Source organism: Ovis canadensis, chromosome 17 (assembly GCF_042477335.2).
Source record: "Ovis canadensis isolate MfBH-ARS-UI-01 breed Bighorn chromosome 17, ARS-UI_OviCan_v2, whole genome shotgun sequence".
Taxonomy (NCBI): Eukaryota; Metazoa; Chordata; class Mammalia; order Artiodactyla; family Bovidae; genus Ovis; species Ovis canadensis.
This window is the reverse complement of record NC_091261.1, coordinates 50156186-50181494: the sequence shown is the minus strand read 5'-3', so window position 1 is coordinate 50181494 and position 25309 is coordinate 50156186. Positions and strand designations below refer to the sequence as shown.

Sequence of the window (25309 nt, the reverse complement as noted above, 5' to 3'; positions counted from 1 at the left end):
CAGGCCTGGTAGAGGGATGTGAGTAGAGTGGGTAGGACAGTAGAGCTCAGGTCCAGTTGTTGAGTAAGTGGAGAAACACTGCTGAACCCAGAGGAAAGAGAGAATAAGCCAACAGACTACATACAAAGTTAACCAAGGTCAAAAAAATCTTAGTAACAATGAGCGTTCGAGAGGTCCAGCAGGAAGAGGCTGTGCTCAGAGGTGGCCCTTTCTGAGCCTGATCTTTACTTTAACACAGTTTCAATCCAGGAGTACTCTTGTGTCTGTGGATTGCAGACACACAGGTGAGAGTAGAGTGTTAGATCACCATGTTGGGTATGACTTGTTGCTGGGAAACTGGTCTGAAGACGTCTACCTTTGGGGGATGCCCAGAGTGTCTGACCAGTACTGACAGCATCTGCGCCAGCAGGAGCCCAGTTGACGCTGTCTTTGGCCTGAGTGCACAGCACATGTCTCGAGTCCTGTATAACATCTCATATTTTGGGCAGTAAAGGCTGCTTTATAAGGTTGAAAGATAAAATTCCACTAATAATGTGAATGTTTTAATGTTTCACAGGACATTAATCCTTTCTGTCTATATATACACGCCTCTATGCACTTAAATAGAAATACAGTTTTGTTATGAATATAGCTAAGAATTTTCAAAACTTCTATTGAAATATAGTTGATTTATAATATTTCTTAGTTTCAGGTGTACTGCAAAGTGATTCAGTTTTATACGTATATGTTTGTGTAGTCATTCTTTTTTAGGTTCTTTTCCATTATTATTATAAGAGATTGAGTATAGTTTCTTGTGCTATAAACAGAGGGTCCTTGTTATGTTTTATATATAGTAGTGTGCATATGTTAATTCCAAACTCCTAATTTATCCCTCCCCCTCCCTTCTGCTTTGGTAACCATATGTTTTCTGTATCTATGAGTCTATTTCTGATTTGTAAATAAGTTCATTTGTATCATTTTTTTAAATATATTCCACACAGAAGCAATATAATAGATTTGTCATTCTCTGTCAGACTTCCTTCCCTTAGTATGTCCATCTCTAGGTCCACCTATATTGCTACAAATGGCATTATTTCATCCTTTTTTATAGCTAAGAAATATGCCACTGTGTGTATATACCTCATCTTCTTTATCCGTTCTTCTGTTCATGGGCACATACGTTGCTCCCGGTCCTGGCCATTGTAAATAGTGCTGCAGTGTAAATGTAAACGGAGTGCATATGTCTTTTCAGATTGGTGTTTTCTCCAGATATATGGCCAGGAGTGGGATCTCTGGACCAAGTTTACATATGAGTTTTGAAGAATTTATACTAACATCATCCCAAGTCTTGTCCTTACTTATTTGCCTTTGTAATTTCCATTTCTCTCCCAAATAAAAAGGAAGAATGCTGCTAGGTTGGTTTTTTTTTTTTTCCCCACAGCCATTAAAAACGGTAGGTAGTAGGTATTATGATGAAGCTGTCATGTCTAAAAACTTAATGATGCTGCGTCTTAATTTTATGACACCTTGATTTATGTCTCAACCTTAGTATGATCTTCTTTCTCTTCATTTCAGGGTACTTATAGAAATTGGTCAGAACTATAACCATTTGCTTGTGTTCTAGTTAATTTTGTGTTTGTGCTTACTGCTTTATTCTGATATTTTGTTTTGGAAATAGTTGGCCCTTCAAATCTAGAAATAGTTTTTATGTATTATTAAATCGTGTTTCAAAAGTTATGCCCAGGCTTTTATAAATGGAAGTGAGTTTGTAGCTATCAATAGTAAGCAGTACTCTTGGAGCTTAAATCTAGAACTAGAAATTTTAAGTAGAGAGTTAAAAGTAAAAGTGAGTCATTGGATTTCCACTGCCTCTTCTTTGGTGCCAAGAAATGTCACCCTGCACCACTACTTTTTTATGCTCCATATAATTAAGAAATAATGTCTGTGTCAGGCTTTCTTTACATTTGACTCTATCGTGATCTCATTTATCTCTCTGAAACACTGGAGGATGAAATTGGGACAGTTTGGACTTTTTTTCCTCCATTCATTTTACTCAATTTCTTCAGTTCTTTAAAGATAAGATTGTAAAACAACTTATCATTCTGAGGCAGAAGTCATCATTTGAGTGACTAAATGCCTTTCTTAAAATGTGCTTTTTCTTAACTCTATTTCCATGACTAACTCGGGCTTATCTTTTCTTAAATATATGTCTGTAACTCAGAAACTACTAATACTCGTTATGATTCATCTAGTTAAAAAGACAGGTTTTAGAGAAACATGCGCTTGAGTTGGATACACAGGCAGTAGTTGCTTCTGTAATTTACAGTCAAATTTATTAATGATATTTGTACATTAACTGCTAGTGTTCTGAAATATGGTTTATTTCCTATCTGTGTGCACTATCTATTGTGAGTCATAACTTTTTAACTTGCTGATCATTTATTTTGTACCTTTTTTTCTTGGTTCAGTGATATCGGGATTGGTCAGTCTCAAGATGACAGCATAGTAGGATTAAGGCAGACTAAGCACATCCCAACTGCGCTGCCTGTCAGCGGAACCTTGTCGTCCAGTAATCCTGACTTACTGCAGTCACACCATCGCATTTTAGACTTCAGTGCCACTCCTGGTGAGCACCTCTCATATAGTTTTGTTTTTTTATCTTTTTTTCCCCCTAATGTAACGGGAATGGTATATGTATCTCTCTTGCTTTGGCATGGACTCTGTCAAATGCTAAAAGTCATGATAAATGTAAATTTCAAACAGTTGGAACTGGTTTTTTTTATTATTACTCAGACTATTTTAGTATGCCCACAAGCAAATGGATCTCTCAGATGTTCCCTTTCATAAAATGAAGTTAACATAGTGCCATGCAGATATTACCAGGTCATATTAAATAAAAAGTAAGAGGCATATTTTAGATCAGCTTCCTGGATTTTTCATTATAATAAAGATGAACTTTAGATTTAAATTTTTTCCTTTCTGCTGTCAACCTGACAACTTTAACTGCTGCTGTTGTGATCTGATCTGTTTGTCTGTGGATCACTTGTTTATCTGGGGCAAATGTGTTCATTCAGTGTGCCTGTATGTTGACTGAATCGATCTTTGAAGAAGAATTGTTGATGTAAGGGAGAGATGGAAGTTCAGCATCATCTTTTCTGAGAACTTTTTTCACATGGCTGTTTAATTTTATCACCATGTACTGAAATCCTTCCTACTGACACATGGCTCTGCTTTCCACCAGATTTGCCAGATCAAGTGCTAAGGGTTTTCAAGGCTGACCAGCAAAGCCGATACATCATGATCAGTAAGGACACCACGGCGAAGGAGGTGGTCGTTCAGGCCATCCGGGAGTTTGCTGTGACCGCCACCCCGGATCAGTACTCACTCTGTGAAGTCTCTGTCACACCAGAGGGAGTGATCAAGCAAAGAAGACTTCCAGATCAGCTTTCCAAACTTGCTGACAGAATACAGCTGAGTGGAAGGTAGACGTTATTCATCCTGTTGGATTTCTCTACCCTCCTCCTCAAACCCACACCAGAGGCCGGTGAACACTTTCGAAGGGTTTTTTTTAATAAGTATCCCTGAAGATTAAAAAGATTTTCCTCATTCACTGAGCATTGCCATATCAAAGGGAATGCACACAGTAGACGGTTGCCCCTCACAAGGATCTCTTAGGAACTTGTGCAAAACAGGGGTGCTGTGGCCTGACCACTCCTTGCTGCTCACCAGTGCTCCCGTCAGGACACAGGGCTGGCAGAAAGCCACAGCCGCCTCCTGGGAGATGCACATTCACAACACACCTTCCACCTTCCTGTATCATTTGCTTCTGCCTACCTGACTTCTCTAGGCGCTTCATTTGTTTAGGTGGAGATATCTATGACAGTGTGGTTGGCTAAAGCTGCCTATTATTGTTCATGACACTAATGAAATATCCTTCTTAACACTGGAACCAAAGCTTAGTTGCTTCAGGGTTTGGTCTTCTGCTGCCTTATATTTGCAGGAAAACATTGTATGGGATTTTGTCAGCCTCTCAAATGGTTCTGTCAGTCTCTTAAATGGTGTTTCCATTGATATTCTCAAATCACAAATTAGGGAAAGTTGGAAAAGTAGTTATGTCTTGCCTTTTGTATAATGACTAGATTTTACACTTTCTGAAAATTGAGTGTTTTCATAAATCACATTTTTTTTCTTTTTTTCTCGTCATATGAAGTGTTTCATTGTATTCTTGCCTTTTGTGTTAAACATCTAAACCTGATTTAATTCATTCAGAACTTCTGTTAGCTTGCTGTCAGCAATAACTTTCTTGCTCTTCTTCACTTTCACTTTATTGCCAGCCCCAACTCTTGGTAGGTAGTGTCCATTTTTCTTGTTATCATTTAAATATTATTGATCTGTCTGTGATCATGATGGGAGTTCTCCAAATCTCCACTGAGGTGCAGAGTCCTGGTTCACAGTCATTGCTCAACAAAATTATAAATGGATTCACATCATGGGCTTCGTGAGTAATCAAAGCTGAGAACATCTATGACTGTCAAGCCCCGAGGGCTGTGTCTTCTGTCACGTCAGCTTTGGTGAAATACGCAGAAGGCCAGTTTGACAGGACCACAGTTCTCATTCTGTTTCTTCCTTTATGGAGTCTGGCTTAAGAAAGCATCTTTCTATAAAATACATAACAAAAAAATTAACAGAGTAAACGTCTGCATTCTCTTTGGACAAGTTGCTGACAAAGAGAAAGGTACACTGACCCTGAGTGCTCACTACAGCTGGTGTTCATCTTTCTGAGCCTCTGTTTCTTCATCTGACAAGCAGGGAAAACACACCCCACTTATGTGGAGGGTTTTTGTGAAAATCAGATATTCGAAAGTCAAAGTCTGTCTTAGGATCGTTCTCCTCATAGCATCAAATAGAGGGAAATGGCTCACAGGTTTCTTTGGTATTTGAATAAACAGGTGAGCTTGGTGGACCAGTAGCCAGAGAGGATCTCCGGGAACAGAGTGGTCACTCTGTGTTGGACTCCCACTTCTTTCCTGGGATCCCATTTCCTTATTTATACCGATTATCTAAGTTCAGCTATTTTCTGTCCTTATTAGCAAAAAAAAAAAAGATAAAATAATCTAGAAGGAAGGAAGAGTAGTAGAAAATGGATTGCAGGTGATACAAATGCAGTTCCGTGTGATGTGTTTGCTTCTATCAGTGGCTTCTGGATGGGGTTCTGTGATCTGGAGTCTGAAGAGCCACTGCCTCCTCTGTGTGCAAGCAGAGTCCCCGCATCATTCAGCAGCACGTTCTCATTGCTGTTCTGTAGACAGTGCCATTCTTCCAGGAATGTCTTGAGATTGCTGCTCAGGCTTTGGATTCTGTGTCTCTCACAGGTATTACTTGAAAAACAACATGGAGACGGAAACCCTTTGCTCGGACGAGGATGCACAGGAGCTGCTGCGAGAGAGCCAGATCTCGCTGCTGCAGCTCAGCACCGTGGAGGTGGCCACGCAGCTCTCCATGCGCAACTTCGAGCTTTTCCGCAACATCGAACCCACTGAGTACATCGATGACTTATTCAAGCTCAAATCAAAAACCAGCTGTGCCAACCTGAAGACGTTCGAGGAAGTCATTAACCAGGAGACATTTTGGGTAGCATCCGAGATTCTGCGGGAGACAAACCAGCTGAAGAGGATGAAGATCATTAAGCATTTCATCAAGATAGCTCTGCACTGTAGGGAGTGCAAGAATTTTAACTCCATGTTTGCAATCATCAGGTGAGAGCATGTTCATCGTAAGAGTCGATTCAGTTTGCAGGTTAAAAAATATATGTCAATCCAGGAGAGCTATACAATTTGTAGGAGTGTAGTAGTTTTTTAATTGCGTCATATGGAATAATTCTTTTTCTCTGAATCCTAATTGTAACCCTTTACTTAAAGTCTCTTATAATGGATGGACCTAGAGATTATCATACTAAGTAAAGTCAGACAGAGTAAGACAAATACCATATGGTATCATTTATATGTGGAACCTAAATATATATATCTATATGTAAATGAACTTATTTATAAAACAGAAGTAGACAGATAAACATACGAAATAAACTAATGGTTAGCAGATGGGAGAGAGGTGTGGGAAGGATGATTTAGGAGTTTGCTTTAAGATATATACACTATTATATATAAAATGGGCTTCCCTGGTGGCTCAAATGATAAAGAATCTGCCTGCAATGCAGGAGACCTGGATTTGATCCCTGGGTCAGGAAGAGCCTCTGGAGTAGGAAATGGCAAGCCATTCCACTATTCTTGCCTGGAGAATCCTATGGACAGAGGAGCCTGGCAGGGTACAGTCCATGGGGTCACAAAGAGTTGGACTCGACCGAGCAACTAACATATTTAAAGTAGATAAACAACAAGCCTACTGTATAGCACAGGGAACTATACTCAGTATTTTGTAATAGCCCGTAACAGAAAAGAATCTGAAAAAGAACAGATATATATGTATGTGTGTGTGAGTGTATTGATATATATGACAAATCACTCTGCTGTACACCTGAAACTAACACATCATTGTAAATCAGCTGTGCTTCAATTTTTTAAAAAAAAACTTTGTATGCTGATTTAAAGCCCAGAAAATCTGTATTTGCCTTTTTTTTTTTTTTTTAGCTCTGTGACTTGGGGCAAATTATTTGAATTTCTCTGAATGTCAATTTATTTCTGTATAAAATAACAATGACCCAAAGAGTTACCAAGTAACCTAAATAGTATAATGTGTATAGAGTTCCATCAGTTGCACAGGGCAGATGGATGCCTGCTAAATGTTAATTTTCTTCCAGCCTCTAACCTCTTAGAGGCTGGAAGAAAATACAGATTGAAACAATGAACAAAATTGATGCTGATGATTAAATTAGTCATTTTTCTAAGAATTTGATCATGCTATTATTGTTCTTATAGCTTTAAAATTATTATCATAGGATATATATATACATATTTTTATTGTGGTACAATTGCTTTAAAACATTGTGTTAGTTACTTTTGTACAACAAAGTGAGTCGGTCATAAGTATACATATATCCTCTCCCTCTTGGACCTCCCTCCCCTCTTTCCCCATCCCACCCCTCTAGGTCATCACAGAGCACAGAGGTGAGCTTCCTGTGTTGTACAGCAGCTTCCCACTAGCTCTCTATTTTACACATGATAGTGTTTATTTATATATATCAATCTCAATCTCCCAATGCATCCCCCTCCTTCTCATATCCATACATTCGTTCTCTACATCTGCATCTCTATTCCTGCCCTAGAACTGGGTTCACCTGTACCATTTTTCTAGATTCCACATATAAGCAATACTATATGATATTTGTTTTTCTCTTTCTGACTTACTTCACTCTGTACGACAGACTCTAGGTCCATCCACGTCTCTACAAATGACCCAGTGTCACAGGATATTTGTTAGTCTGCTTTATCAAATGCCTGCTTGGTGCCAAGTACTTTATGTACAGAGAACAAGCAATGAAACACAGCCCTGCTCTCATGACACCAGACATTGTAGTAGTTCTGCCTGCAGTAAACAGACCAGAGGCTATAAACGGAAAAAGAGGAAAATCCCAAGGCCCTGTCCCTGCTTCCATCTTCAGTTCTCATTACCCAGAATTATTAATAGTCCTTCGAATCCTGTACATTCCTGTGTATACACAGCACGCACGCAGAAGTGTTCTCTGTTAATAAATAAGCAATACATTCCTACCGTCCTTCAACAGGACGAGTCATTTAATTTTATACCACTTTTCTTTGTTCCCTCTCAGTGGCCTAAACCTGGCACCAGTGGCAAGACTGCGAACTACCTGGGAGAAACTTCCCAATAAATACGAAAAGCTGTTTCAAGATCTCCAAGACCTGTTTGATCCTTCCAGAAACATGGCAAAATACCGCAATGTCCTCAACAGTCAGAACCTGCAGCCTCCTATCATCCCCCTATTCCCAGTGATCAAGAAGGATCTTACGTTCCTTCACGAAGGTAAATATATAAGTTGGAAGGTTTCTGTCTCCACTGATGGACGTATAGGATGAATGCCATGTGATTCCCTTTTCCTTCTTTACCAATTATAGGGAATGACTCCAAGGTTGACGGGTTGGTCAATTTTGAGAAGCTAAGAATGATTGCAAAAGAAATACGTCACGTTGGCCGAATGGCCTCTGTGAACATGGACCCTGCCCTCATGTTCAGGACTCGGTGAGTGTCTCCCTCAGCAGTGTTCCTGGGGTTAGAGAAGGTTGAGCTTAGAGCTTCCTAATCAATGAGAGAAGGTTTCGAATACATCCATCTGTGGCAAGATTTATCAGGGTGTGTACAGAATCTCTGTTGAGCTGTAATTCAGAATGACTGTCTGATTCCACATCTGGTGTACTTTGGGCTGTCAATGAAAACAGTTTGTCCCTCAGACACTTTTCATTGACCATGAGACACAACTATTCTTATTTTTCAGAATGCTGATTTGCAGAGTTAAAAGGCATAATTTGATAGTATGAACTAAAATACATAAATGATCCAAGTGGTATTGTCTCACTATCCACACAATGGATTGAGCTGTCAGTATAGCCAAAAATGATGAATCCAGTGAAAGAGAGAACAAAAAGTCATTACAACAGAATATTTACTTTTGAGCCAGAAAGATATTGCTGGTCCAGTTGTGTGTGTGTGTGAGGCGATTATGCAGTTTATGGTTTGTGGGCTTCTAGTACTGCTTATCCAGAAGTCTGGTCCTTTCTTTCTGAGCTTGTGATCTCTCTGTCTCTCTCTACACCCATGCTTCAACCTCCACGGCTCTCACTTACAGGAAGAAGAAGTGGAGGAGTCTGGGGTAAGTGGTGGGGGCACTGCACACCCACACAGTTCTCATCCTGCTCGTGGCATTGTGTTTTTCTCACCCGCTGTGTTTCCTGACGCTTTGCATTTTTGCATTTTTTTTCTTAACCCTCTTGCTCTAGCAGAATTTCAGTTGGCAAACTGACTTCAAGTTTAATCTACTGGGGCTTTTGCTTTTGAGGTCATGACCCATGAGAGCTGTGAAATGATTGATGACTGTTCTGGGGAACCATAGGCCAGGCCTTACTCCTGAGCTTACAAAAAGATTTAATTTTAATACAATTTGTGTGTTTTGAAATGAGAAAAGTCTAACCTGGGGTGAGGGGAGAAAGGATGTTAGAAGGGAAAATTGTGCAATTTAAATACTGTTGCACAGATTTTTGTGAAGTGAATCTATACAGGAGGTGCCCCTACATGTTAAAACTAAATTTTTTACAGCTCAACTAACTACTGTTTTCATTCTATAAACCAGTCCTTTTCAAAAATAATTAACAACTCATATGCTAGTTCCTGTACATGTGTTTTTACATTTGCATGACCATTTTATTAACAAATTGACCATATTACTGAAAAAACTCACTACACTTAACCCAAGCAATAAGAAAACAATTGTGAACATTGTGGGTAAATTTCTTTAAATCTATGTAAGACATCCCCTTTAGGAGAAATAAATTTAATGTCACTCTTAATTATTGTAACTGTATATTCTTGCATGAGCTTTTATATATAATAATTATTAATTGCTGGCTTCTACAAGAGAACTGCCTTGGATGTTTTCTAGAGGCAAAAAAGTAGAATTTTTAGTTTGAACAAAACAAGTACCAAACATATATGTATATACATATAGTGTATATGGAATTCTTTTTAATTGGGAAAAAAAATCATTTAAATCTATATATTATGTGTTAATCTATATGAATATGATATGATTCTATATTCCTTTGTGACAGTTTATTTACCAGAATGGGGCATGTGGCCTCTTGACCTAGACTGTTAGAGAAGTCTTGGCACGTTTCCTGTGGGTACAGTGACCCTGTGCTGGAGCGAGATGCATCTCTGCCTTTTCATCTTCCAGGTCGCTCAGCCAGGGTAGTACAAACGCAACCGTGCTAGATGTTGCTCAGACAGGTGGGCATAAAAAGCGGGTGCGTCGTAGCTCCTTTCTCAATGCCAAAAAGCTATATGAAGATGCCCAGATGGCTCGCAAAGTGAAGCAGTACCTGTCCAATCTGGAGCTCGAGATGGATGAGGAGAGTCTTCAGACGCTATCCCTGCAGTGTGAGCCGGCCACCAACACACGTGAGTTTCTCCTTAAAGTGGCTGCAGGTCCAGTTGGAATGCAGATAGGTTTCCTGTGCCAGCACAGCAGGGCAGCGTGCAGGGGCATGTGGCATCCTGAGACACGCCAGCCTTCCCTGTCATTACAGCACACAGCGCAGTCCTGGGCCCGGGCTCGTGTCCAGTGGGGTTAGTGTGGAGACCATGACACCATAGACTACTTCAGGGTGACTGGCTTATTTGGTTTCATCCCAGGGCCACCAGGGTGCAGGCAAGGGACACATGGGCGGATACAGCACCCATTCCCATCCCTGTTTTCTTACAAAGATACCTGCAAAGTGATGGGCAGCCTGGGAGGGGCACAGACCGAGGTGTACTAGCTGCCCCTTAGCCCTTAGCCCAGAAGGCACCCAGTAGTCGATTCAGCTGCCACGTAAGGCAGGAATTCTGCTCCACAGGGAACCGTAGCTCAGCCTAATGCATAGATCTGGCCTTGTGAGAAATGGGGGCTGCTTGCTTTCTCTTGGCATTTGTATTTGTAAGACAGAGGCATTTTCCATTTAGGACACTTCGGGATCTTTTAGGGCTGTCCTGGTAGCTCAGTGATAAAGAATCCACCTGTCAATGCAGGAGACACAGGTTCTATCCCTAGGTTGGGAAGATCCCCTGGTGGAGGAAATGGTTACCCACTCCAGTAATCTTGCCTGGAGAGTCCAATGGACAGAGGATCCTGGTGCACTACAGTCCCTGAGGTCACAAAGAGTCAGACACAACTTAGCAACTAAATAACAATGGGCAAGTTTGAAGATACCTTCTACAGAGTTTAAATGTTGGATAATTGAGAGGATTCAGGTTATTATGTTAGATTTACCAAGTACTATAAAAGCACCATGTAGCATGGTGTAGAGCTTGTCCTCTGCAGTCAGATTGGTCTGAATTAAAATCATGTTTGTTCCTTGTCCTAACAGTGCCACCTTAGGCAGGTTATTTAAGCTCCTTTAATGTGTAAAATGGAGGAAGTCAAATATGTCATTGAGTTGTCTTGAATATTAATACACTTTAAATACACCATTTGATTGCCTTCTATCTGTCATGGAATTATATACTCAGTATAATACTCAAGCAGTACCAAGTGCTGTTAGCAACATAGATAATTCTAACCCAGAGGAGAGAGAATTTGGTAGTAAAAAAGATTGTAGCTAATATTATCCATTAACTTAAAACATATCATGGAATTTGGGGTACCATTTTAGGAAAATAATTTCTAACAATTTTCCTCTTACAATTTTATAATATATTTGGGTTTTTTATAGACATACTTATATTAAACTATCCACACTTTTTTTTTAATGTGGTGCTTAATAGTGTAATCATCCTTTGAGATGGCTAACTTCATAAAGTAAATCTTGTCCTGTTGTGCCTTTTTTCTGTAGCAAAAGTTCTCCTCCTGCCCTTGTTTCTATCCTTTTTATGAGGAACAGGAAAAAAGATACACATTTCTGTATTCTAACTGCAGAAAACGCTCATGCAGTTCTATAATTATCTTATATGTGGCCACTAACCTCTTCAACTTCTTGTTCTATTTTCAAACCAAACAATTACCAGTGCCTAAGAATCCCAGTGACAAAAAGCCTGTCAAATCGGAGACCTCCCCAGTGGCCCCGAGAGCGGGGTTGCAGCCGAAAGCGCAGCCGCAGCCGCAGCCACCGCAGCTGCCACACAAACTCAACCAGGGACTGCAGGTTCCCGCCGTGTCGCTTTACCCTTCACGGAAGAAAGTTCCCGTAAAGGACCTCCCACCTTTCGGTAGGTGACTCCATTCACACCCTCTTTTTTTTTTTCCCCCCATTTATTTTTTTATTGAAGTATAGTTGAATTACAAAGTTGGGTTAATTATTGCGGTCAATTAATCTTCAACAGAGTCAAGAATATGCATTAAGAAAAAGACAGTCTGTTCAAGTGGTGCTAGGAAAGCTGGACAGCCCCATGTAAATCAGTGAGGTTAGAACATGCCCTCTCATCATACAAATAAAAATAAACTCAAAATGGCTTGAAAACTTCAACAGAAGACCTATCGTCGTAAAACTCCTAGAAGAGAACATAAGCAAAAATACTCTCTGACATAAATCGTAGCAATATTTTCTGAGGTCAGTGTCCCACGGCAATAGAAACAAAACCAAAAATAAACAAATGGGACCTAATCAAACTTACAAGCTTTCACGTGGCAAAGGAAACCATAAACAAAATGAAAAGACAACTGACAGCATGGGAGAATTGCAAACAATGTGACTGACAAGAGATTAGTTTCCAAACTATTCAAACGACTCATCCAACTCGACCACAAAAACGCAAACAACCCACACGCCCTTATGGCGCTGTTCATTCACCAGCTGCTTCTCAGATTAGGGAACATTGCTTATTTTGGATAACTTCGTCTGATATACCTGAGTTTTCCCTGATTGTCCCCTCTTAATAAGACATTAATGTTCATGAAGTTAAACTTTACTTTTGCAAGTGGGAAGAACTGTTTTTATAGAGCATCTCATTCAGTCATGCTCCTTTGTCATAGTGATGGGAGCAGAGGCAGGCCATGGGGCTTTTACTCATTTAACTTTTAGCAAGTACAGAAGCTGCTTTGCCCATATACCTTATTTAATCTAGTTTAACCTTTTGATCAATGAGTTGCTGGAATTTAGGCAGAATATTTCTAAGTGAAATGATTTGTCTGGAGGCGTAACTCTGATTTGTTGAATCATCGACTCTGTAACTTGGGAGGAAAATAGTCAGCTCCAGTTAAAGGAGCTTCATCTTTCCTATTAAAAGTAAAGTATGGACTAGTTTAGTCCTTTTATGTAAATGGAGAAAAATTATTTTTCATAAAATGTCCTAGTTCTTTTTTCTATCTGTGTGTGTGTGTGTGTCTGTGTGACAGGAAACAATATTAATAAAAGGAAAGAAATTTTAAAAAACAACTGGCAGCAAAGAGTTGACTCTTGATAGAATGGGGTGCTGGTAACTGGGATAGCTCCCGGCCGGCTGCAGGCTGTCCATGCATCAGGCAGGAGCCCTGATGCTCTGTGCTCCCGCTCACGCGTGCTCTGCCACTGGCTCCTCCCTCCTGATCAGCAGGTGTCCCATGTGTTGAACTGGGGAAAAGTGAAATATCTCCCCTTTATGGGACATTTTCTTCTTCGAAATACTTGTTTTGCTGCCTCTATCACAAACAAACTGAATTAATGTTCCTTTGTTCACTGTGTTATTTTTTTAAATATAGTTTTATTTAATTTTTGGCTGCCCCATGTGGCATATGGGATCTAGTTCCCCCACCAGGGATGGAACCCAAGCGCCCTGCAGTGGAAGTGCAGCATCTTAACCCCTGGACCTCCAGGGAAGTCCCTCCACTTCCCTGTTATGAATATCCTTGTGCTTCTAAGTCCCCTGCAAGTCAACCTCTATTGCCTCTTTTCTGCTTCTTTTATGGACACAGCCTGTTACTCTACATGGAGGCACACCTAATAGAAAGTCATCCTCCCCTTTCTCAAGGAGACTCTCTCTTCAATATTTTTAGGCCTGTTTGAATTTATGAACTTCAGGAATATGGATGAAATAATTATGTGTCTTCTTAAAAGAGTTTAACAAACATTTAAAGTCACATAATATAAAATATTAACTTAGAGTTGCTGAGTTCACCCACCACCCTCATTCATGAACCAAGTTTTATTCTGAATACTTCGTACAATTTTTTTGAAATATTTTTTTTGATGTGGACCGTTTTTTAAAGTCTTTGGTGAATCTGTTGCAATATTGCTTTTGTTTTATGTTTGGTCTTCTGGCCATGAGGCAGTTAGGATCTTAGCTCCATGACCAGAGGCCAAACTTGCAACCCCTGCATTGGGAGGCTGTGTCTTAACCACTGGACTGCCAGGGAAGTCCCCCTTCCTGCATTTTTTATTTTAATGTCTTTCTCATCAAAGTACTTTCAAAGTGGAACAGAGTTTTCTAAGGCATAGCATCTTCACATCCATCTACATTGTTCAAAGGCAGTACGTTTTCATTCTGTGTGTGATGCTGTCTGGGAATTTTTTTTTCCAAATTAAAGCTATTCATTCATGTAGCTTTAGTGTAACTGGTGTTTTTCATGTATCCTGTGTATATTATTATTTGTATGCATAATTAAAAGATTGCTTTAAAAATGATTTTTAAAAGATTGTATTAAAAAGTAGTATCAGACACTTCCGTGAGGTGAAATGAAGGATTAAATCTTGGTTAAATTTCATTCCTCCTTTTTTAGTGGATTTTGGTAAGTCTGAGAACATCAAAACTAACATAAGGACTTCCCTGGTGGTCCAGTGGTAAAGAATCTGCCTTCCAGTGCAGGGGCTGAGGATTTGATTCCTGGTCAAGGAACTAAGATCCCGTATACTGCAGGGCAGCTAAGCCTGCGTGCCACAACTGAGACCCAAGCTGACAAAATAAATATTTAAGGACTTCCCTGGCGGTCCAGTGGTTAAGAATCCTCCTGCCAATGCAGGGGACACAAGTTTGATCCCTTACCTGGGAAGATTCCATATGCCTTGGAGCAGTTAAGCCTGGATGCCACAGCTGTTGAGCCTATGCTCTAGAACCTGGGAGCTGCAACTACTGAGCCCACGTGCTGCAACACCTAAAGCCCACAGGTCCTAGAGCTCATGCTCTACAGTAAGAGAAGCTACCACAATGAGAAGCTTGCACACAGTGACTAGAGAGTAGTTCCTGCTCACCTCAGCTCGAGAAAGCCCGTGCACAGCAGTGAAGACCCAGCACAGCCAAAACCCCCACAAAACTAGTATTAATTGAGGTAGTTTCAGCCTCTAAATGCCTCCCCTTAGGTCTCTTTGTTGTTCAAAATATGGTAATTGAGAGTGCCTCATAAAAATGCTACAGACTTAGCAGCATTAGTAAAAATCTCTTCACGTGACTTCCTCACATCTATAGTAGTTTTTAGGGGAAAGCCACCTGATAGTAGCACATGGGATCCTTTTTCTTCTGCCTGACTTCCTCCTGCTTGATCCTGTACTCGGTGCTCAATGGCTCCCCCCAGACACCTTCTCCCTCAACTTCTGGTTCCCGGCACTCTCAAGGTCCCCTCCTGCTGCTGTTCCATCTGCTTATTGATCAGATATTAGTGTGGAATTCCTTAATGCTCCTTCAGTCTCTTTCCTGCTACTTCCTTTTGCCTCTTGGCTCAATCCTTTCCTGCCATCACTTCCACTTCCCACACACTAGCTTTTCCAACACTAAAATACCTCTTTCCAACCCAAACTTGAGTTCTGATAATTCTGAGCTGCACCACTTTCATCCTAACTTAAAGTATTTCCAAATTGTCTCTTTTTTTTCTTCATTGCTGCCCAACATATTGTTGAATAATGAATGTCGTGGCCAAGATTCAGAACCTAGCATGGAATACTGGAAGCAGCCTCTCTCATCCCCGTGGGCATCAGAAGCTGCACTGCAGTCCCGGGTGCCTCCTGTGAGGTTACCTCTGTTTACCTGGGGAGAGCACACAGACCTCTGAGACTGCAGACAGCCTGCAACAGAATAGAATATTAAGTCTTAGCACAGAAAGGTGTTTGGGTTCTTCTGGTTATTCTGCACATTGAAATTCTTTCTCTTACAGGCGTCAACTCTCCACAAGCTTTAAAGAAAATTCTTTCTTTGTCTGAAGAAGGAGGTCTGGAGCGCCATAGGAGGCCAGCAGAAGACACAATATCCAACACGTCTTCCCAACTCTCCTCTCCGCCCACCTCCCCACAGAGCTCCCCACGGAAAGGTGACTGGGTGACTTATGTTCTCCTTCCTGGTGACCTGTTCTTTCAGCCATGATAAATTCCGGTTAGAGATTCCATCATTGCTGACAATATAGTCATTTTAAATGACCTTGGAAATTCTCTGACCATCCAGTGGTCAGAATGCCAAACTTTTGCTGCTGAGGCAAGTTCCATCCCTGTTCAGGGAACTAAGGTTCCTCCAAGCCCACAAGGTGCAACCAGAAAAACAAAAGCGACCTGATGTGTAACACCCAATGGATTTTTTCTCCTCAGTTTATAAATTTTGAAGAATTTTGGTATTCTTTAATATTTATAACTATAAATAGTGTTAAGCTTATATAACTATAAAATTCATTTTTAGTAATGTTATAGTTTTTATAATTCATTTTTTCCTGATTAAAAGTGTGGGAATAATTCTTTTTATACTAACAGTTCTAACTAAGTATGATTATATGGCATTAATTATGGAGTAAAGGACTATATAAACATAAGAAAAACTATTATCTTTCTGATTTATTTTTCATTGTATTAACATGGGTCTTGATTATCTTTTCTGTTACTATCTTGTCTTATTTTTAAGGAGATTACATTTTAGGCACTCAGGCTCGCCTTCCAATATTAATGCTTTCTTGTCTTAAAATACTAGGTAATTCTCTGCTGCCTAACCTCAGAATTATTTCCACCCCCTACCCTTTCACTGAATGGGCATAAGTCCGTAATAAGTCCAGACCATTCTCACTAGACAAGGCCAAAGAGATTAATCCATTGTGAGATTTCACTGGTACAACAAATTCCATTCCTGCTTGACTTTCTAGCTTTTTTGGACACCTGTGCATTTTTTGTGGTATCAGTCTGTAGTCTGTGTTCAGCGGGTGTGTCTGAACTCTTCTCCGTTCTCAGCAGTCAGCTGAGATCTTTTGGCTCTGGGCAGTTGGATTTAACCAGCTCCTCCTCTTCCCTTGGAAGGGAGAACAGGAACAAGAATAACAATGCACCATGGACCTTTGGGATGGGTGGGGTTTACAGAGCCCAGAGCCAGGGGGAAGGACTGGAGTCAGCTCATTAGCTGAGGAAAATGAACAGTCCCTCCCTCCACGTGTCCAAGGCACCACCTGAGTGATGGTTTCTCGGGTGTTTTTTGGGCAGACTGTTCAGGAAATCTTGTCTGTCAGAACTCATAGTGTGGTTTATAAAAGACATTTCATAGATGGACACATTAAATCATATCAAGACCTGTGCAACCTTTAAAAAATAAATCAGGAATTCATAATTTACTGAAACGAGGAGAAAATACTCTTTTAGAGAGTAATGAGCAACATTTAGGTGTTCTGGATTTCATTTTTTTTTTAATTTGGTAGGTGGCATTGAAAATTTTGCACTGTACACGTATAATCATGTAAAATCAGTATTTTAAGTAGCATTAGATTCTTAGTAATGTTAAAAAAAGAAACGTACTGAGAAGGAAGATTTGGATTTTTTGTTGTTGTTAAAAATGTCAAGACAAGCCTCTCTTCCTTTGTGACTTTCAGAATTATTTTTAGCAACAAAGGATAGTTAAAGGTCCTTCATACCAGAAAATGGACATTTGTTTGGACATAGTGATGGTCCAGGGAGAAAGTGGAGGTTTTGTACATTGTATCCTTCAAAACAATTGGCTTTTATGTGATTTATCCAATGTATTATTGTTGAAAAATCAAATGGCAAAAACCCAAAGATACCTTCTTCAGGTCTTATTTATTATTCCTATATGTCCACTTACAATGTGGATCTTCCTAATGGAGTTATTCTCTGCCATAAAGTTCTAAAAAATAGTAACGCCATTGAAGGCAAAATTGCTCACTTTTCAGATTGAGAAAAGAAAACATACTTTTAAATATGATCCTAGTCATTTTTCATAGTTTCATTTGTATAGACGGGTGCAGTATAATTTATATTTAAGAAAGCTAAGATGAGTCGGGTCATGCCATAATCTCTGCATTAGTTCCTGGCTCATATAATGGCGTTTTCTTTTTTCCTCCCTAAACTTTCATGAAACACAGTGAAGTTCATTTGAGTAAAAACTTGAGATATCTCAGTCCACAAGTAGAGTGTTTAGTTCCCACTTCTGTGGCGGCTTCTGTAGCCTGCATTGTGGACGCTATGAACCCACAGCGTTTAAGGACTGGTGTGTCCCTACGCAGGCTACACTTTGGCTCCGAGTGGCACCGTGGATAACTTCTCAGACTCTGGCCACAGCGAAATCTCCTCGAGATCCAGCATCGTCAGCAACTCCTCCTTTGATTCATTGCCCGTCTCGCTGCCTGACGAGCGGCGCCAGAGGCCGTCGGTCAGCATCGTGGAGACCAGCCTGGCCTCGGGCCGGCTAGAGAGGCGGCCGGCGGTGGAGCCTGACCAGTACAGCCTGGGGTAGGGGCTCCTCTCCTCCACGTGTGCATTGCTGTTTACTGTGCGTGATGCCCAGGCGATGGGTGCTCTCCCATCCCAGTTCTGATGCTCAGCATTTCCTGAAAGCACTGTGCTGTCTCTGCCAGGCAGAATGCTTTCGAGTTAGGGCTGGTCTTCACCGGGACCCATTTCTCTGTGCTGAGGGCAGGGGGCAACTCTGGCATGTGTCTTAGTCCTTTTGTATGAGCTGCCCTCCCAAAATAATCAGACTGTGGTGAGCCCTGTAAGGGGAAGCTTCCTTTATTGTAAGCAACTGGTTGCTCTTTTCCCCCGTGTCGATGTTGTACTGACATTCCAAGGGCTAGGGGGAGGACACTGAACAGGACAGAGTGGCTGCTGTCGTTGGAGCCTTCATCCTCTTCCTGGGGGGAAAGGAAGCCACCTTTTGAGGGAAAAAGGGGTTTTATTGTAGATTGATTAGTTAATCTTGCTCTTTTCTTCCCCTCCCCTTCTCGTCTTCTTTCTTCCTTTTTCTTTCCTGTTGGCCGCCTAGGTCCTGTGCACCACTGTCCGAGAGCAGGGGCCTGTATGCTGCAGCCACCGTGATTTCTTCCCCCAGCACAGAGGAGCTTTCCCAGGACCAGGGGGACCGAGCCTCCCTGGACGCTGCCGACAGTGGCCGGGGGAGCTGGACATCGTGCTCGAGCGGCTCCCATGATAACATCCAGACCATCCAGCACCAGAGGAGCTGGGAGACACTCCCCTTTGGGCACACTCACTTTGATTACCCAGGGGACGCTGCAGGGCTGTGGGCCTCGAGCAGCCATATGGACCAAATCATGTTTCCTGACCACAGTGCAAAGTACAGCAGGCAGAGTCAGAGCCGAGAGAGTCTCGATCAGGCCCAGTCCCGGGCCAGCTGGGCCTCGTCCACGGGGTACTGGGGAGAGGACTCGGAAGGGGACACGGGCACGATCAAGAGAAGGGGGGGTAAGGACGTTTCCCTTGATGCTGACAGCAGCAGCATGACGGCCGTGACTGCAGAGGAAGCCAAACCTGCTGCCATGGCTGCCCACATAGCCGTGACACCCAGTGCCGCCAAGGGGCTCATTGGTAAGCTGACCGCCGGCTCTGTCGTGTGTGGGTCATGGCTGCACCCCGACTTATTTCACAAGTAAAAGTACATGTTTGTGGGTCTTCTCCTCGTTCTCTCCCACCCATTGCCCCTTAGGGCTTCCGAGTTAGCAGTGCACTCAGCATTTTGAAGTGAATGATGGTTACAAGAGCCCAGGTTCTGCACTCTAGTGCTTATAAATACTCTGCAGCACAGGACACCTTCCATGTGTTGTAGCTGTCAGGATCAGTAGGTTGTCATTATGGGTATTCTCTGCTCTAGTATTGATCTAGGCTAAAAGTTACCAGAAAGGGTGGCCATTCTCTCTAGAGGAGGAAGTTTCTTTTGTTTAATTGGAACCGGTTTTAAATGGTTTATGATTCTGTTTTGTTCCCTTGAATTGTATTTAGAACTTTACACATTGCATATTTAAAAATCTCCTATTGATGTTTTTTTATGTAGGTAAGCTGTTTTCTGTGCTACACAAATTTCCCCTGCATAGGATAGAAAATGGTGGGGAGGGTGCTAAGAGGTAATGTCATCAATAAGAGCCTGGGAGTCAGGCTGGCTGGGTCGTGCTGAATCGGTGCTTTGCCACTGTCCTAGTTTTGTGACACTGGGTGAGTCACTGAATGGTGCCTGTTTCCTCATCTGTAAAATGAGTTTAATAATTTCTATCCATGCAGTTGGTGTGAGTTTTAAAGGAAATATCTGCAAATCACTTTGAACACTAGTGCCTAGATAATAATTTCTAAGTACATGAAAGTCACTATCAGTTTGCTGCCGCTGTTTTTGTTGTAAGGTCTCTTATTTTCCCTTAACCCTATCAGAATATATTCTTTATGGCACGCTCAACATCTGTATGATTAAAGTGTAGGGATGCATTATAGGATACAGAGTGAGAAATCTGGAATATAATTTGTCTTTTCAAGATGTATAAGGAAAAAACAATACCTAGTCTTAGGTTGCAATTTTTAAAGCACTTTTAAAAAACTGAAGTATAGTTGATTTATAATACTGTGTTAGTTTCAAGTATACAACAAAGTGATTCATATATATATTATTTTCCGTTATAGGCTATTAAAAGACATTGAATATAGTTCCCTGTGCTATACACATGTATATGTTAATCCCAAACTCCTAATTTATTCCTCCTCTCCATTTCCCCCTTGGATAACCATGAATTTGTTTTCTATGTCTGTGAGTCTATTTCTATTTTGTATATAGATTCACTTGTATTATTTTTTAGATTCCACATATAAATGATATCATATTTGTCTTTATCTGGCTTACTTCACTTAGTATAATAACCTCTGGGTCTATCCATGTAGCTGCAAATGACATTATTTCATTCTTTTTATTGACTAATATCCCAGTGTGTGTCTATGTGTGTGTGTATGTGTGTGTATAACATCTTCTTTATCCATTCATCTGTTGATAGACACTTGGAATGCTTCCATATCATGACAATTACAAATAAAAAAGCACTTTGTTTTAACAAACATACACAAAATTTTTACTGCAAAAGAAAGAATGATCTAAGTTCCTAACAGTTGAGTGTAGAAAGTTCAAGATAAGAAAACTTGTTCTTCACCTGCCTTTACAGATTCATGTTTTACGTCAAGAAGTTACTATAAAAGGATTTTAAGAAAAAATACATACCTTACATACATACAGTTTTAAGTTTTGAAATTTGCATCATTTTGGGTACACTTTTCCAACTTTATTTTGACTCCCTGTTTTCCGAAGTGAGACCCAAGGCTTGAAAGTAACATGGAATGGATCCTCTGCCTGGTGAGGGTGGTGCCCAGCACAGGGTGACAGCCCGCCTGGCCGGCCCCTCTCCCGGGGTTGCTGGCCTGGGCCTGGGTGCCTTGCTGGTTCCTTTGCCTGGTGTTTCCAGTAAAAGGAAACCAACTGGCGTTGGTTACTTTGTGACCAGCAGAGATGCTATGCAGTCACCCGGTTAGAGTTACAGGTACTTAGATTGCTTAGTCACTTGTGCCACCAGAGATGACTGGTGGATAGCCAGTTTGGTACACGTCCTGCCTCCCACTGCACCACCCCCGCATCCCGCTCCACAGGCCTACGTGCTGCTGCACCACATGCGCACTGTTGATCGTGGTCCTCATCCTTTCGGATGAGTGCGCATGGCCCAGGATGCGCTTCCCTAGATGCTGACTGCAGCGCCTTTTCTCTCCCAGCAGCCAGAAAGGAGGGCCGCTACCGGGAGCCGCCGCCTACTCCACCAGGCTACGTGGGCATCCCCATCACCGACTTCCCCGAGGCCCACCCACACCCGGCCCGGAAACCGCCGGACTACACTGTGGCGCTGCAGCGGTCCAGGATGCTGGCCCGGCCGGCCGAACCCTCCCCAGGCAGCGCCAGGCCTGCCCCCAGGCCGCAGTGGCACCGGCCTGGTGATGGTGACCCACGCGCCGGCCCCTGTGCACCCCCGGGCCTCACCGCCGAGGAGGACGGTACATGCGCCTCCCCCCCCAACCCCCAACCCTCCAGCCCTGCCTCTGCGCCCCATCTCCAACATCCCCGATCCTGGCTGGTCTGCTCTCCCTACAGACGCTGCCCACTTAGGGCTCCACACCCCATGCCCCTAACTTAGTGTGTGCAGCTGGCTGCGTTTTGCTTCTTCCTAAGCGACTTGAGAAATAACTAAAGATTGCAGCGGGGTCCCCTGTAATAACGTGTGCATGGCTCCTTTTCCTTCCCTAATCCTCAGTTTTCTGGGAAAGTGTTTGAACTTGTAACAAGTTCCAAATGAAAGTCTAGTGAAGAAAAACCCACTTCTCTAGAGCTTTGTTTGCCTTCTCTGTATGAACCCAGCTGGCCGTTTGGGGTGAGAATGCAGAGGGGCAGACTACCACCCCTTCCCTCTTCTGCTTTTACGTTATTCTGCAAAAAATTGTTACAGAAGAAAGCAAAACAATGAATGAAAATTACTTATAATCCTGCCATTTACAGACAACCACCGTTAGCATTTTGTTATACATCCTTCTAGACTTTATGTGTGAGTGTATACTATGAAAGGTCACATGCTGCTTTATAGTGTCTGCCTGCAATGCGGGAGACCTGGGTCTATCCCTGGGTCGGGAAGATCCCCTGGAGAAGGAAATGGCAACCTACTCCAGTACTCTTGCCTGGAGAATCCCATGGACGGGGGAGCCTGGTGGGCTACAGTCCACCGGGTCGCAAAGAGACGGACGCAACTGAGCTACTTCACTTCAGTGAATTTACCGTCAGTGAATTTCCAGTCAGTAAATATACAATATACTTTATTTTAAACTTTTCATTGTGAATCATTAGGGAGAAAAAAAGATGAGTATTGTAAGTGACTAGACTTACAAAATAGCTACAGTATAGTGACCTAGACTTACAAAATAGCTATGGTGTTTTTATTTTATATCGGTTAATGTATTCTAAGCACAAGAAAATTACTTGCTTACTCATTGATTTCTTTCTTTCATGGTTGTTTTAGCAGAAGATGAACAAGTGTCTGCTGTTTGAGGTGCGGGCTTCTCTGGACCCTAGTCAACCGCCCAAAGGAGAGCACAAGAAGACGCCCCCTAGCGTCGGAGCCTTGGAACTCACACTCTGAGGATGGTGGACCAGTTTGCCTCCTTTCCTGCCTTAAAAGCAGCATGGGGCTCCTGACCCCTCTTCCTGTCCCCTTTGCATGTGAAATACTGTGAAGAAACCGCCCTGGCACTTTTCCGACCTCGTTGCTTGAATGCACAGCGCAGCCGTCTCCGAGCTCCCCGTCGCTGCCTGCCACGTAACACAGCATCATTCCAGATTCCAAGGTCATCGCCACCGATGATTCACCCTGGCTGCACTTATCCACGCCGGGAAGGATTTTTAAAAAATCTCCCTTTTAGATTTCAATCCAGTCCTAGCACTTGGTTTCATTGGAATCGTGAGAAAAGTCAGCCACGGAACTACTTGGGGCCTTTAACCCACCAAGGAAAACAAAAACGAAATCCTTTGAGTACAGTGCTCATCCGCTTGTTTACAATGTCTTTTTTTTTTTTTTCCTTTTTAATGAGTTTAAAGATTGTGTTCAGAGAGTAAATGTTATATCCATTTAATGATTACAGTATTATTTTGAACCTTTAAGTAGGGTTGCCAGCCTGGGTTTCTCAAAAACCAAATATGCCGGACAGGGTGTGGCCACACCAGGAAGAGAGGAGGCGGGGCACAGCCCCTCTTCCTGCGTCCTGGCCACCCCCAGAAGTGCCCTATCCTGGAAGCATGAGATGTTAGCCAATTACCTAGATCCCAGGGCTCCCGCCCCTCCTTCCTCAGGGGCTGGGGCTCTACTGTACAAACTGTTTGCACATGGTCGGGGAGGGACTGGGACTCTAGCGTCCTGTGTCTGAGCCTTATGGAGCACAGGGCAGCGTCACCCTTGGGCGTGCCCTGCTCCATCGAGACAGACGGCAGACCCCCTGTTTTTTAAATTATGTTTCTTTGATTTCTGTTCATTTAGCTTTAGGGCTTCTCTTGTTTGTTTTTAAAGAGAAACGTTTATAACTGGATAGCATTGCAGTGAAAGCAGCTTGGGGTGTTGGCACTAACGCCAGCCATTCATACTGCTCTTTCAAGACAGCCTCCCTGTATCGATCAATCGGCACGAGGGAACACACGAGCCTTTAACATGAAAAAGATCAAAAAGGTCCAAAACCTGGTGCGATCCGCCAGCCTTTGCAAGGCAGGCTGGCGGCCAAAGACTGGCCCGTAAGTGGCTTTATGGACGCTGAGATGGAGAAGGCCTGAGTGTAGCAACCACCTGCTCACAGCTGCTATTAACCCCAGAAGGACTGAACCCTCCACTCTACTTTTGTGTTGTTTTTGCACAGACTCCGGAAAAGTGAAGGCTGCCAATCCGAGTAGTACTCAGATGTGAGGAACTGCTGGTCTTGGATTTTTTTTCCATTAAATTCAGCTGATCATATTGATCAGTAGATATACGTAAATAGCTTCCAATTTTAAAAGTCGAATTGCAGTGTTTTTTCACTGTATCAAAGCAATGTCAGTGCTTTATTTAATGATTCTCTCCTGTATCATGGCATTTGTCTACTTGCTTATATATTACATTGTCAATGATGCATTTGTAATTTTACATGTAAGATGCATTATTTGCCAGTTTTCTTCTCTAGGCTATGGACCTCATGTGCATATAGAAAGACAGAACTCTCGCTCTACACAAGTTGCACAAATGTTATCTAAGCATTAAGTCACCGTAGAACATAGGACTGTAACCTCAGTTCGCTCTGTGATGTCAAGTGCAGAATGTACAATTAACTGGTGATTTCCTCATACTTTTGATACTACTTGTACCTGTATGTCTTTTAGAAAGACATTGGTGGAGTCTGTATCCCTTTTGTATTTTTAATACAATAATTGTACATATTGGTTATATTTTTGTTGAAAATGGTAGAAATGTACTATGTTTATGCTTCTACATCCAGTTTGTACAAGCTGGAAAATAAATAAATATAACATAACACCATGTCTATATTCTTAATGACTTGTGCATGCTTTTTCTAACTGAAGCGTGAGAAAGCCCTTGAGTCTCTGCAGGAGCAAGTCCTCAGGGCACTGAGGAGGTACAGATGACATCGCCTAAGAGAGAAGAAATTAATATCATTCATGTTAGTAGAAAATAAGATCATTCATGTGTCCAGAATTCATAGTGTTTAATGAAATTCAGTGAAAAATGGTATCATTGTATATCTACATAGCATTTATCTCCTCCCATTTCTTTTCCAGGAAAAATCTTTGCAGGACACAATATTTGGATTCCCAATATATGTACTAAGAAATAGGACCTCAGAGAATTTAAACTGGCATTCAAGATTATGGCCAGTAAGTTAGTACAAACTAG

General features: G+C 41.9%; 1 protein-coding gene across 15 annotated transcripts in view; it reads left to right on the top strand.

Annotated features, from left to right (window-relative positions):
• Positions 1–24934, top strand: part of RAPGEF2 (Rap guanine nucleotide exchange factor 2) — a 266791-nt gene extending 241857 nt beyond the window's left edge. For 6 of the 15 annotated variants that reach the window (XM_069557276.1, XM_069557272.1, XM_069557282.1 and 3 more), the window contains 13 exons: positions 2448–2605; positions 3221–3461; positions 5352–5735; positions 7763–7974; positions 8067–8190; positions 8795–8818; positions 9899–10122; positions 11707–11907; positions 15758–15910; positions 18089–18314; positions 18847–19406; positions 21612–21887; positions 22901–24934. In XM_069557276.1, the coding sequence (XP_069413377.1) occupies positions 2448–2605; positions 3221–3461; positions 5352–5735; positions 7763–7974; positions 8067–8190; positions 8795–8818; positions 9899–10122; positions 11707–11907; positions 15758–15910; positions 18089–18314; positions 18847–19406; positions 21612–21887; positions 22901–22929 (2812 nt within the window). In that variant the 3' untranslated portion in view covers positions 22930–24934. The remainder of the gene's footprint in view (positions 1–2447; positions 2606–3220; positions 3462–5351; positions 5736–7762; positions 7975–8066; positions 8191–8794; positions 8819–9898; positions 10123–11706; positions 11908–15757; positions 15911–18088; positions 18315–18846; positions 19407–21611; positions 21888–22900) is intronic. The other 9 variants (XM_069557277.1, XM_069557274.1, XM_069557284.1 and 6 more) reach the window with 5 other exon arrangements.
• The last annotated feature ends 375 nt before the right edge of the window (positions 24935–25309 follow it).